General features: G+C 42.5%; 1 protein-coding gene across 3 annotated transcripts in view; it reads right to left on the bottom strand.

Moving 5' to 3' along the window:
- NCAM1 (neural cell adhesion molecule 1) overlaps positions 1–14,359 on the bottom strand; it is a gene marked incomplete at its 3' end in the record, with an annotated part of 147,347 nt that overhangs the window by 4,240 nt on the left and 128,748 nt on the right. For all 3 annotated transcript variants that reach the window (XM_082330582.1, XM_082330581.1, XM_082330580.1), the window contains 2 exons: positions 1,863–2,070; positions 1,334–1,450 (listed from right to left, as the gene is read on the bottom strand). In XM_082330582.1, coding sequence (XP_082186708.1) covers positions 1,334–1,450; positions 1,863–2,070 — 325 coding nt within the window. The remainder of the gene's footprint in view (positions 1–1,333; positions 1,451–1,862; positions 2,071–14,359) is intronic.

Genomic DNA, 14,359 nt, shown 5'->3' with positions numbered 1-14,359 from the left:
GAAGGACTTAAGCAAACCACATAGAATATAATTCTTTTTCCTCACACACACATGTAATGCATATGTATATGTAGATACACATACATACATGCAGCTTTGAGGTGATGTTTTTCTGCCCTTTTGACCAGATTCCAGCCTGTTGTATTAGCTGGAATAAGGTCTGCTTTAGGACAATGTCTGACAGGGTTACTCCGCTTTAGCAACCATGACATAGCACTGGTTGCCTTAACAAGTACACGGATGCGACGCTGGAAAAACAAATGGTTTGTTCCATGAGAAGCCAGTGTGCCTGAGAACACCATCTCAGGCTTATTAACAGAGAGAAAACCTTCACAGAGGAGGATAATTGAGTTAAAACTCTAGTAAGACTAGCCAAGAAAATCAGGACAATATAAATCTCAGCTATTCCTCAGCACTACGAGTCCGCATTTCAGTGCTGCTTGTGGACATAGCCTCCTTTCTCCTCTCACCTCACAAAGACTTCCAGCACAGCCGTTTTAGCAGTGGGCCCCACTGCTAACCTAATCAAAAGAGGTGAGCAGTATGTGGGTGGAAGACCCTGACCACCTCACCACTGTGATGACTCTGCTGAAGGAAAGGAATCCAACTTGCGTCATCAATCCCAAACCCGACTTAAATATTAACAAGCATTTCAGCAGCTTCCTAAAGTGGATTCCTCCCATTACTACTCCAGAAGCTATGGAGAAGTACTCAGAGGACACTAGAACTGCAGCAGTTTAGGAAAGAGCTTAATGTAGACAATGGGCAATACTTAAACCTTGCCAATCCCAGCTAACATAGATTCACAGACTCGGGCCCCAAACAAGTTCCCCAATATAAACAAAGCTCCTAGGTAGCTCTCAGCCCTCTTACAGAATAATCAGACTGGCCATGCCTCCCCCAGCATCTGGGGCATAGCTACTCTGCTGCTATCAGTAGAGAGGACTGCTTTCACCATGGGGCATTCAAGCACTCATCCAGCATTACTAGGGCAGAGCTCAAGCAGGAGTCGGTGCTAGCTGGGGGCTGCTTTTGCTCCGGATCCTTTGCAGCGAACCTGGACAGGTACCTGATATCCACACTGGACAGGACTGGCAGAGACAGGCCTTTCAAGAAACATTGCTTTACTCCCTTTCCAGTGTTGGAAATAGGAGTCACTGAATCTTGGGGAAGAGAGGAGGCATTTCCTCACTAGTATGTCACAAAAGGAGTGTGGAGATTTTACTTTTCTTCCTCTCTTCCTGCCCTAAGTCATGGGCATGAGAGATCAGGGATTAAGGCAACTGTGGGCAACATATTGACCCTGTGCTAAAATCGACTAATGCCAACATACTCTGGCTCTGTCAGCGGCGTGGTCTCATTGGGCTCCGTGTGTTTTCCTCCATCGTGGTTGGGGGTCCGCTCCTCTTCAGTCCGCACCTCCACAATAGGCTCCTTGGACTCATCTTTCCTGTAACAAAGGAATTGCATGGGGATTGGTTCCCATTCATACTATCCTCCCGCAAAGACACGCTCCAAATGTTGATAGCAAATGACAGAAACAGACTGGCCTAAACAGCAGATTACTTCTTTTTGTCACTCCCCTTCTAGTTATTACCTGCAGCACAGAAGACCACCATGATGTTCAGCATTTGGGCCAGCCATTTAATGGCTATTAACTGGAACAGGACAAAACCCGAGAAACAGCTGAAGAAACCCCTTCCTAGAAATAAGAAGCAGAACCAGCGTGGCCCCAGGTCTTTTCAGTACCCTCCCATCAGAGATGAGGAACCCAGAACTCCCTAAAACAGTTTCTTTCCCGGAGTTGCTGAGGGGACATGCTGATCAACAGAAGCAGCAATATAAGGCATGACAATACTCACGAGAAGGCGGCTTTGCCCTCTTCCATGTCTTTGCCCTTGGCTCCTGGGCCGGATTTGCCGCATAAGTTGACAGCGATGCACATCAGCAGGCCACACTTGTTCAGGAAGTAGCAGGTGACATCCACAGCCACCAGGAGCAGCACAAAGATAACAATGAGAATGCCTACGATGGCAGCAGTCCCAAGGCCTGATGTAGGGCTAGTGCTGGCTTTAGAGACCAAAAAGAGAAAAAAAGAAGGCATTGGGGTTAAAAGGTGAGTTGGGGCTAGCTATGGCTCAAATTTGGCTATGCTTAGGTTGCAAGCATGGGAAACTTACAGAAAGTACCCCCTCTCTCTAGCAGCCTTGTGGTATAACCAGTACTTTATCCTATAGACATGCAGGACAAGCTACCTGAAAAGACAGATTCGCTTGGACCTAATGGGGCTTTTCCCATCTCTGTTGGGCTAAGGCCTGGAAAGCAGACTACAGAAACCTCTTCTGCTGTAGCTGGAACCCAGCTGGAACTCCAAAGGGCTCCTCTTTCCCTTCACCACTTCCTCAAGACGAAGACTGTGTCTAGGGTCCAGAGTGACTTTGGCACTGCCAGCCTGGCAGAAGGACAAGTCTAAGTGAAGCCTACGCTCCGTAGCATGACCTGCCTCAGTGGGACACAGAATACTGGGTGATACCTGTGGGGCCTCAGCGATGATTAGCCCCTTATGTGGTGAAAATGAAAGGAGGAATTAAAACCCTTCCTGTTACTCAGGTGAGACCCAGCTATCCAGAACTGGAAAGTGGCAAGCTTTTCGTATCTTATCCAGAGATAGCTCAGCTAATCGGTGAATGCATTGGGAGTGTTTTGGCTTGGGTACAGACAACAATCCAAGCAGCCTTCTGAGGCAGCAGATGGCAAAGATAAGCATACTATCAGTCTGTCGACATTGTCCTGGTCACAGCAGCTGCCCGCTCCACCACATCCAGTCTCCACCAAAGCTTCCCCAGCTATAGAATAGAAGAAAATACCTTGCCTTTTCCAGCAGACAAAAGGACAGCAGGTGGAGTGGTGATGGAGGCCTAGAAAATGTATGGGGTTGCCCCTATAGTACTAACTTCAGGGGAAGTGCCTTTAACATGCTACCTGCTTGTAAAATGCTGAGTACTTTCTTAGAAACAGGGAGTGGATAAACACATCAGTTAATCCTGTCAAAGCCTTTGACCATCACAAAACCAACAGGCACAGCCTTGAATGTTGCCAGCTGCAGCTTCCCAGCCTCTTACTGTCACACCCTCAACACAAACTACTTTTTGTTCCTCTTGTTTTATTCAGAATAATTCTTCCCAAGCTGCTGATCTGCAGACAGAGCATTTGGCTGTGTGGCTCATACAGTTCAGCACCTATTTAGATGTACCAAACTACTCAAAACCAGCTTGCTACTCTCAGCTGTCACATAATCTGCCTCTCGCTATGGGACTGTGCACTCAGCAAAGGCCTGTGCATCTGACAGAGCTGAACAAGAGCAGCATGTTTGTCATTGTCCATAGGAGTAGTTTGCTTTTCTCTTTCAGTTAAGATGCAATTCTATTCATTTCTACTGCATTTTTTACTGCCGGGTGTCACAAGCCCCAAACACTTAGCATTTTTTCTTTGTAGAAATGACCAGCAAAGCACCTCTTTCCCCTCAGCCCAATCTATGGCGACTTTGACAGGTGGACAGATCATTTCCAGGACTCACAGACAGAGCGCCATGCCCTCTGCCACACATTTTATTACTTAAAAATAGGAGACAGAACATCCTTAACGTGAGACAGATAAGCGTTGTTTCATTTTGTGACCCTCACGTGTATTAAGGAATCCAGACTCCACCAGGAAAGTTTCTTTCTGCATTTGACTGTATCTAAAAGTCACTCTGAGACATCCGACTCTGACACTTACATCGCAAGTCCACTAAATGCTCAGTAGAACATTTGTGCCACAGACTAGATCCCTGCAGCAAGCTGCATAATTAAATGAATTAATCACCCTCCAATGCATGCAAGGAGTGAAGAGGTCATGCATTTTCCCCTCTTCTAACGTATTCAGGATTCTTCCATGGATTATTCAACAATTAACGTGTTCCTGTTCACACCAGCTCCTGGAGAAAAAGCTAAAGATGTGTCAAACTTTTCTTCTCATCTACGTCATCTTTCTGGGAATGAGCTCCTTAGCAGGCTAGTAAAGGTACATTAAGGAAAGCATCACAGACAGGATTACAGGATAATAGTTCCTTGTTGTGCCTCCAAAATATAGCTCATCTCAGTCACCGGAGCTGGAGTGAGACAAAATATTTCATCCTGAGACAGATGGAATTTTCCCATGTGCTAGAAGACATCTTCTGGAAAATTCCATTCAAACAAGAGTCCTACTCTTTGCCTCCTCTCCCCACCAGCTTTTATAAGACTGTCAGTATCAGCTATAAGCCCCTTAAGGTCAGGAATCATCTGTGGCATAAACCACATCAATAGCCTTATACATTGCCCGTACCGTGTCTGTGAACTATTGCACACAACCCATGTGAACTGCAAAAACTGCAAACCCATTAGGACAATCACAGCCTCTGGGGCACAGCCAAAGCTCTGGGTCCTCAGCAGGCATTGCAGCAGTGGCTGTTTTCAAGCGCCTTAGTGGTTACACACGGTATTGGACTTGGGCAAGCTGCTTTACATGAATAGTAAGGAAGGAACTAATTTCTTCCCTGCGCGGGAGTCAGTTCACTGTGCCATTGGAGATCAAAAGGTTCAGGCATTCCCATGGGATCCTGGGCCAGCCTGTTACAATTTCACTTCTGGCAATACCAAGGCACATGTATAACTACGGATGCAAGGAGCTGGAAGTGAAAGAATACCTCTGTCTTTGGCATCGGTATGACTAATGTGGGAAAGCTGTTCAAAAAAAGATGCTGAGGAAGACGATGATTCAGGGCAATATCACAATCATGGCTGAAGAATTAAAAAAAGTTACTTGGGAAACTCAGTCAATGTAACTTCAAACAAGAAACGTGCAGGGATGAATTTGGTCATTGTAGCCCTATATGCAGCAGAAGAGTACATACAATAAAGGCACTTTATTTGAGCAAAGATACAACAAGGTTCAAAAGCTAGAAAATAGAAGGTAGATGAGCTTAGGCTAGGAATAACGTATGAAATCTTAACAGAAGTCCTCAAATGAGAGCGGAATGTCGTATCTTTCTCCACCAAATTTGGTTGAATAGAAATCTCCTTTACTTTCTAAACAGGGATTTTATGCGGATTATTTAGCACTACTGCAGAAAAGCCTGTCTGAATACTCACCTCTCTCTATTTAAGATTAGTAACAAAAAGCAAAAATAGAAGAAAAGGATGGTTCCTCTGTTCCAAGCAACATTTGCCACTCCACTTAAAATGACAATGGCAGTTCTCATATGTTTACGTGTGCATGTCTGTGCATTTCTCTGACTAGTGCTTGGGAAGCAGAGCATTAGTTCTCTGATAGCCCTTCGCAAGCACTAGGATCCATTGGGACAGCAGACGCTCTGCTCTGCAAAAAAAAACAACCCAGCAAGTGTCAGGCCTCACAAAATGACAGCTCTTGCTAATTGCAATGTGTATGATGGAGACAGTGCCAGACTTCTACTCAAAGGCCCAGTGATGGCTCCATGATTTAATCTACAACCTGTCTAAATTTTGCTTTTACATAGCTTCCATCAGCTTCTTGTGAGGCACTGAAAGCACTTAGAAACGTAACATAAACAAAAATCTAAATGTTCACAGACAGAAAAATCTGAAAACTGTTGCAGGTATCCCAGGTTTTATGAAACTTGTCCAAATCACAGGCACATTATCAGATAACCTGCAAGGCTTTTCTCACAGGAAAGGCTAGAAAAGATCAGGTAGAACAGAGAAGATGGTTTTATGACTAACAACAGATAAAGATGTGCAAACCTAGCATCAATTCTCTGTTCTGCCACTGCTTTTCTCTATGACCCCAAGCATCCCTGAGACAGTAAAGCTTCAGCCACTACAACTGCCAGAGATTTGCTGAAGCCAATATAACCAACAGTTCATAGCAAAGATGTGCCCCGCTATCCTTCCACTCTGTCTCAGGGTCCTATCTTTTATGTTTAGGAAGAAAGGGCATACACTATTTATAATGCCTCACTAGGAGGGCTCCTATATAACTACAAAATAATCCTGAGTTTCCTCAGAAGTCCATTTGGTTTAATTAGCATGAAGAAACAGTTCTAACTGAGACTGCTGTGGTCTTGCAGCCACAGAAAATGATCTGCAGCTGATCCACAAAATCGCAAAGAGCACCCCAAATACATTGAGTGACTGTGCTGTCAATGAAACTCCAGCGTGAAGTGCTGCAGGACAGCAGTCCACAAGAACTGCTGCAACCTGGGAGTAGATTGACTGGCCCTGAAATTTTGGAACCCACTGCACAAGGTTATAAAAACCACCAAGCACTACTGTTCCCAAAGATCCAATTTCTGCTATGATAGCTGCAAAATAACTCTTTTTTCTCTAAACACCCAAAGGAGAGCTACTGAATAGGTGCAAGTCTCTCCTCCTTGCTTCTCCCTCCGTTTCAAACCATCATCTTTCCTGCTCTGCCCCTCTGTCCCAGGGAGCACGAGCAGCTACGACAGGAAAGGCTGCCAGGAAGAAGAGTACAGAGATGGGGAGAATAAGGGCAAATCTGCAGAGGAATGCCCTTGGTTTTGTGCTACTCTCAGATTTTATGTTTCAGACAATGAAACTGGGCCAAGGTAATTGCCTGCAATGTTTTTTTTTTTTCTAGACTAGTAAGAAAGCCCTGCAATTTTCAGTAACTTTCAAATCTCTTCCATTAGTTCTGGTTTTATAAATTCTAATTAATGACATGAATCGATATTCCCAATCTTTCAGAAACTAGCAATAAGGAAGGATAATATAAGAATCCTTAAAGACCCCGTGAACTTGGAGGCTGTTGGTGCTGCATTTCTTTTTTCTGTATATATTTTGTAAAGGAATTTTGCTGTTGCTATAAAATGCAGCAAGCATGTGTATATTATTCAGTTTCACAGACTGGCACATTTGATTAAATTAACTTGATCTACAAATACTTTAAGAACTATTCACTCCCCATCCTATAGCTAAGTTTTTGTTGTATTTAATCCAACTAATATTTAGACAATATCCCTAATGAGTTTGCTGGGGCCTAAAACAATTCAGCATACAAAAGAAGTGTACAAATAAACAGTTAGGTTGTGGAGCATCAGCTGCTAACACTGCGTGTACAAGAGTACACGTGTATCACCAGTGCGTGTTACCGTGTAAATAGATGGTGGACATTTCTGACATGATCCAGAGCACATTCAACCTGATGAGAAGCTTTCCACTGATTCCCTTTTGCTGTTCTCAGGACTAAGAGGAGTAATACTTCCACAGGTTAAATAAGGAAACACAAAATGGTAAAAAATTTCTTGAGTCCTTAATTCTAAAGAAGTGAATTTATTAATTACAAATTATTTTTTCAATGGAAAATGAGCTTCCTGCAAGACTGATCTTTCTAATCACCCTTATTTTACAGCGTACGATAAAATGACCCATCAGTTTCACCTTCTGCAACTCTGTACAGACACCTGCCCTGTCAGAGAGAGCAGAACCACTCAGATGTGTCTTCCTAGTGGGGTCTCAGCTAGAGCGTGCAGAGAATGTTCAGGCACAGGCAGGCAGAGACAAAAAAGGGATGGAGAGAAACAAATACGATTCCAGGCATTTCAAAGGTCCTACAATATTTGGCAGAAGAGAGAACAACAAACAAAACAAATAAAAATTCATGTCATGCGTCAGAAGAAAAACAAAACAAAACAGGAGAAAAGCTATTTGTTCTCAGTGGATGCTAACAGCTTTAATTTGCAAACACTTAAAAGTATCCTTCAAACAAGGAGTGCCATATTTTACACACCTCATTCTCTCAGACACTCTGCACAATTTATAGTGGAGAAAAGCAACATGTGAGCAACCTTCTATTCCAAGTGACAACAGCTTCTCTTTCCACACAGATTTAGGCTCGACAATTTATGCTTGCTTTCAACTTAGCTACTAGGTAGCAGAAATACTCAGCAGTCTGTGAAGCATTCCTTCCCAGACAAGAGGGCAATGGATATTTGCCAAAACTACTACGGAACTCCTTTTAGACTGTCACCAACACTGTGTGGCTTCAGTGGTCTGCTCCTGGCTTCAAGCTCTGTTATTTTCCTATGACTGACTCCCTTTCCAAGCATGAAAAGGGGAATATGAGCATACAAAAAGGAAAAACTATAAGCAAAGAGTGAGTCACATGAAGATCCTCTTTTCAGGAGTAAACCAGACTGTAAATCCGAACAGCTGATCCGCAGTCTGACCTCTGCCACAGCTGCCTCCCTTCTATGCTACTGCAACCCACACACCTCAGTGCCACTGGCTGCTCGTTCCACTCCACGAGCTTCAGGAGTCAGGAGAGCTTCAAAAACTTCTTTTATCTAGCAGAAGCTAGGAGGTGTGAACGATTGCAACTGATCCTGGTGGAGCAGAATGTTATCAAACAAGGCCCTCCTGTAAAATGAAGGCAGCCAAAGTAATGCTTTGACGAACATCTTTAAAAATATGTAGAGACTTTACAGCTGCTAGAATCCCATGGGCCACGTGAGATCCTACGAGGACCTGCAGTTCATCACACACACGTAGAAACATCTTTTCTAAGGGCTGAGCTTCCAGCCTTCCTGTAGGTATGACTTGTTCCCGTAGAACATGTGCTTGCAAGGTTGTATGTGCGTGGTGAAAATCTGAGCATTTGAACTTCTTCTGGTTCCAGATCTGAATCTGTGTCTCATCTCTGAGCACAGAAAAGAGAGCTGCTTTTTCTGCAAACCTTTTAAAGTTTTATTTTATTTCCATCAAGAATAAGGTCTGGGACCTTGTCCAGCATTGACCGTCAGACCTCAAGGATCTGATGTATATCTAGTATCTGACATGTTATGGATCCGCATAAACTGGTGGCAAAAATATCGGTTATGCTCCTTATTTTTACAATCACAGGGACAGAAGCTCTGTTTGTATATATTCCATGTTGACTGGATTCCTGTTTGCCATTGAGTATGGGATTCATTTCAAATAACTTCAGCCCTGTAAACAATCTCTCATCTACTCGTCTGGGCTTTGCCTAGACACCACAGAGAGGAGGCCCCTCAGAGCATAACGCATCTCCACTGCCTTAAGGCACCTCTCCTTGAATAGGAAGAACAGCCTCCGGAGGTGCTGCTCTCTCTTCACACAACACTACGTAAAGTTATACTTTAGGCAAGATAATTTTAATAACCTATGAGTTGTCTGAGATATATCTCAACCTCAGCTAGTAACCTCTGTCTGGGGATGAGGGGAAACCCATAATGCAAGTTGATACCGCATCTACAGGTGAACTTCATAAATTCAGCTATAGGGGAAGGTCACACAGCTCTTTAGTATTATGATTACTCTTGCTGTACTTCAATAACACTAAGATGTAAACTCAAAAGATCTAACAGATTTTCTGTACTCTGAAACATGGGAGGTGAGGTTTTTTTGTGTTTTTTTTTTTTTTTCAAGAAATCCACATGCTTTTGTGTGCAACACCTGCACAAAGTTTCCATTTATAATTTAGACAGAAAAGCAGTTCACAAATCATAATGAACAAGGTCTGAATAAACACAGCAGAGACTTATGTGCAGAGCATAAAAGGCATAGTTAGACAAGACTGATGGCAGGGTTTTTTTGTTTGTCCCTATTAGAATTTTGTTAGAAAGATTAATTCCATTCCAGACAACTGATAGGATTTGAGACATCCTGTACAGACAGTTCAACAACTGTGTCAACAATTTCATCCTTGGCAACCTCAGGGCCACTCACAGAGAAAGAGAGACCTAGAGGGAGAGACACACTCATTTTTAGAAGAGCATCAGAGCAAAATGAATTTCCCATCACAAAGACAAATCATGAGGGGCACAGGGTTTTTCGTTGTTGTAGGGTTGTTTTTTGTGTGTTTTTTTTTTTTTAAGTAAGAACAACAAAAAAAAAGAACAAAGTCAACTGAAATTTGTTCAATGAAATGCAATACACAGAACTTGGTAACAAAGATGCATTATATTGCACCAATTTACACCATGAATTAATCCTGTCTGGTAGTGTCACATGCACAGTTAGCCATGAGTATTATTAAAGATCAGTAATAATAATAATTTAGCTGGTCAGGTAACTTTATCCAAGCTAATCTTTTCTGTTAAAATGGTAAGAAGAGAGATGTCTCTAGGAAGCTGATAATACAGTAGTGGAAAACCAGAAAATGTTAGACAAGCATCCATTGCAAATTTGTATGCTCACAGGCTGTATTATGCCCCAGATCCACTATGGGTCATGAGATACTTGACTGCACACAAGAGGCCAATGAAGCTGCAAGGATTCAACCACATAAAGAAGAAAGAAAGGAATCTCTTCAGTGTAATTCCCACAAGATGTTTATATTCAGACCACCACATCAGGAAAACATTCTAATGGCCATAAATTTGAATCCACATGCAAAAGCCCACAGAGACATCTGGGCAACCAGGAGGATTATCTCTGACAAATCTTCTTTCTCTTTTTATAGTCTGTGGGTTTGGATTTGTGGATGGGGCTTTAGAAACCTTTTGCACAATACAGTGGTGATCAGCACCAGATGTGCAGAGAAATCAGTAAAAAGCAGTATCTTAAAAGGCTTTCAATATTGTACCTTCCTTTGATGAAAAACAGCAAGCAAACAACAACAACAAAATCTTTCTTTACATCCATTAAAAAGGGCAAATTCATTACAAATAACAAAAAAATGTTAAAGAGAAAAATCTTGGCTTAAACCTTTTTTCCTTGTTACAAAATACTGACTCTTTCAAATTAAACTTTTTTTTTAAAAAATGTTCTGTGTTTGTTTTTGGGGTTTTTTTTTTCTGAACTGACATGATCCTCTGAAGCAAAGTTATCTGCTTTCACGCCTTGGTGGGACCCAGGCCTTTTCAAGCAAATATTGCTTTATTTTATTTTAAGTTTCTAACAGAGCAAAAGCAGAGTCACTGCAGAAAGAAGCAATGAAACAAAGGAGGACGACGTTGATGGACTTCCCAAGGTCGCTGCAGGTGCCAGACAATGGTTCCCAGGAGGGGAAAATATGGTTGTTTAAAAACAAATTTGGTGCATGTGGCAAGCGTGGATGTTTCCCCGTGAGATCCAAGGTGACATGTATGACGACAGACATAGGAAAGGAGTAAGGGGAAGAAGGGAGAGGGCAGGGAAGAAAGGACGAGGAAGAAAAAGAAAGAAAGAAAGAGAGAAAGAGAGAAAAATAGATAAAAAAAATTAGGTCATAAATATAGAAAACATAAGAATCAAAGGTTTATTTAATTTCATAAATTAAAATGGCTAAAGGTTAAAGAAGAGCATTAGCGCATTCACACCGACAAAAGGGCCGGTTCAGAAGCTCGGCAATGTCCAAAGCTGCAGAGCAGGGTCCAAGTCAGGGTTTATGGGGTTCGCAAGCAAATGAGATTAAAAATGATGGAACAGAAGGCTCAATGAGAAACACAAGAAAATGGTTATCTGGTATTTGAAAGGACAACACTGCCTTTTACACATTAAAAAAAAAAAAAAAAAAGCAAAGCTCTTGCATAGCACACGGTCCACCTGCCTGTCCAAGTCCTTCCCCTAAAGCCTGTTGTACCAAGGACTTGGATAATAGATCCAGGTGACTAAAACCCTGGAGAAGCAAGAAGGTCTCAACAACACAGGACTGACTTTTCCATTTAGCCTTCCAGCTGCTTGTAAACTACTCTAATGCAATTATTATTATTACTGAAAATAATACCCTTATCCTTCCAACCACTTTAAGGACACTGTACGGATGATGGTAACAAAGGACTCTGCATAAGAAATATACATTTTGTCTGCATGAAATCCCTAGCTATTACTCTCAAGCAGAGCAATGCCATGTTAGAGGCACTGGCTCTGACTTCTCCTGTGTAGCTCATTTTGAAATCAAAGTGTAAAAGCTAAACACCATAAAAATGACACGAGATACTCAAGGAAAGTAATACGCAGAGCCTCTTCCCTACTGCAATTTGGCATACTTGCCTTCATTTCAATAGTGGCCTGTGGACTGCATGTCAGAAAAATCTAGCCTGCCCTCTGGGAATTTTTTCCCCAACATTATTCGTTTGAGGATCAGCTCAGGAAACCAAAGGGTCTGGAAACACCTTGGAAGGCCTAATAGAAACCAAAGTCCTCTACAAAATGAAAAAAAAAAACCCACTAGAGAAAGAGTCACAAATCCAGCATAGCCAGCAGTAATCGTTTCACTGCACAGTGTTCTACTTGCCCCTGAAGCAGAGCACATTCTTTCTGAGAACCAACTGCATCCATCTGTTGGGTCAGTCCTGCAGCAAACGTGCACTCCGAAACAACTGCTTTTCAAAGTGCTTCTGACATTTCCAAGTGGAACATTTGAGTGGCAGCCTCAAATCCCGATTCGTCCTACGCTTCGCACCAGACTAAGTGAGGAGTAATTTCAGAGAGGCCAAAGAAGTTACACCTGTGATAACAAACTGGGGTTCCCCCCTCATTTTTCAGAGGGTCCCTGCCCATGTTACTGTTGGATTTAAAGGGCTCAGTGGCATCTGGGCTCATTGCTCCTCCCGTTGCCACGGACTATGGTACGAACACTGTGTATTCCAAAGGCAACAGCGTTCTCAAAATTTGCTAATACACCTGTGCAAAACATCCCAGCTGTCCCAGGTAGCTTTGTTGTCCCACTGGGCATGTAACAAAGGCTAAAAGAGAACATCAGCACAGGCAACAACGGTTGCACACAAAGGAGTGTGGAGGAACAAAAAGACTGATCAGTACTTGTAACTCTCCCTGGGGAGACAGATCACAGTGCAAAGGAACCACTTTCCGCTGTTTCCAGCCTACCGCATTTCACCGTTCAGCTCTGAACTGACCTTAAGGCACTCTTTGCCAAATTACCCTCACTTTCTCCTGCCACATCAGTCACAGTTGTCCTTCAAATATGTGAGGGTAGTAAGTATTAGAGCTGTTGAAAATGAGAATCAGAGAGTAAGTTGCTTAATGAGTTACTGAGGGTCCTTCCACCCAAAACTACAGCTTTGTTCAAACACACATCCTAATGTCTCTTTTGCCCCATTTCCCTCTTCCTCCTTATCCTCATCCTCCCTACCATACACATTTTTCAAGCCCCAGCCAACTAGGACACTCATTTGTATGCTTAACAACATTATCTGGCTTAATCAAGTGGAGTTTCAGCATGCAAACTGCACAAGGTCTCAGCTGTTTCCTTCAGAGAGGAAGGGAGCGGGCACAGTGGGGGCAAACCAAGGATTGAATTCTCAGTGCAAGGGACAGACTGAAGAAAACTCTCCAGTTGTTCTGAAGAAAAACATGAGACTGAGTTAACAATCTGGAAGACAGAATGAAATCAAATCACTCCTTCAATATGGACTGTCAGCACCAATCTTGGCATGAATACGCTTAACTCTGGCTGTGCAGTGAGGATTTATCTTGACTGACTCATCAGCTTTAAAGTTCGTCCATCTGCCTTTAACCAATCAGAACTTTAATTTACAGGTATTAATTTACAGCAATTTCACCCTTGAGGTTTTTTTTGGTTGTTTTTTTTGTTTGTTTGTTTGTTTTTTCTTTTTAAAATGTGCACTACTACTACCTGTGTAGAAAAGAAATACTGACTGTCCTTTCAACACCTTCCAGCAAACTGCTAAGTTCCTAGCATCTCAGCTAATAGGGTCTGCTTGTTTTTCCTAGCATTTGAGCTTCTACTTCACTTTTTAAGCATGCTAATAAGTACAGTCTGTCTGAAACAAGCGTTTCCAGCAGCATTCTGATGCTATTTAGTTACTTTTCCCTAATGCCCTACCCAACATTAAAACAGTGCTGTTTTAAAATTACTGTAATTTGATCTCCATTTCATTTAACAGAAAAACCTTCAGAGAAAGATTTTAACCCCCTCCCCTTCCAACCGCTAGCAAACTCCTTATGCCTTTTTTTTGTCCAAAGGCTGAGCTGCATGGACAAATGAGCAGTAAGCAAGCTCAAAGCAGATTTGGAAGGGAAATCTGCATCATGAAAAGCATCGCCCCAGAGATCTGAATGGTCTCTTTTGCTTTAGTTTAAAATGGGAATCCTACTTTCTGGTTTCAGAAAGTGTTTTCTATCCACTGCTCTTCTCATCTGGCAGTCCTGTTACCCTGATACAAAAAGCCAACATTCCCTGTAAACAGTCAGACAAGGATTTGTCATGTAGCATTCCTAACAGTGTACTGCTAATGCTGTACATACTGTAACGTGGACTACAGTACAGGTATGTACATGGCAAAAACTAAGCTTTGGATGGGTAACCAATTGTGATAATGGCTTTAAGCAAGCAAGTTGTCAGGGTTACTCAG

This window comes from Platalea leucorodia (genome assembly GCF_965183815.1).
Source record: "Platalea leucorodia genome assembly, chromosome: 20".
In the NCBI taxonomy this organism is placed as follows: Eukaryota; Metazoa; Chordata; class Aves; order Pelecaniformes; family Threskiornithidae; genus Platalea; species Platalea leucorodia.
The sequence above is the reverse complement of the archived record's forward strand: the minus strand, read 5'-3'. Positions and strand labels throughout refer to the sequence as shown.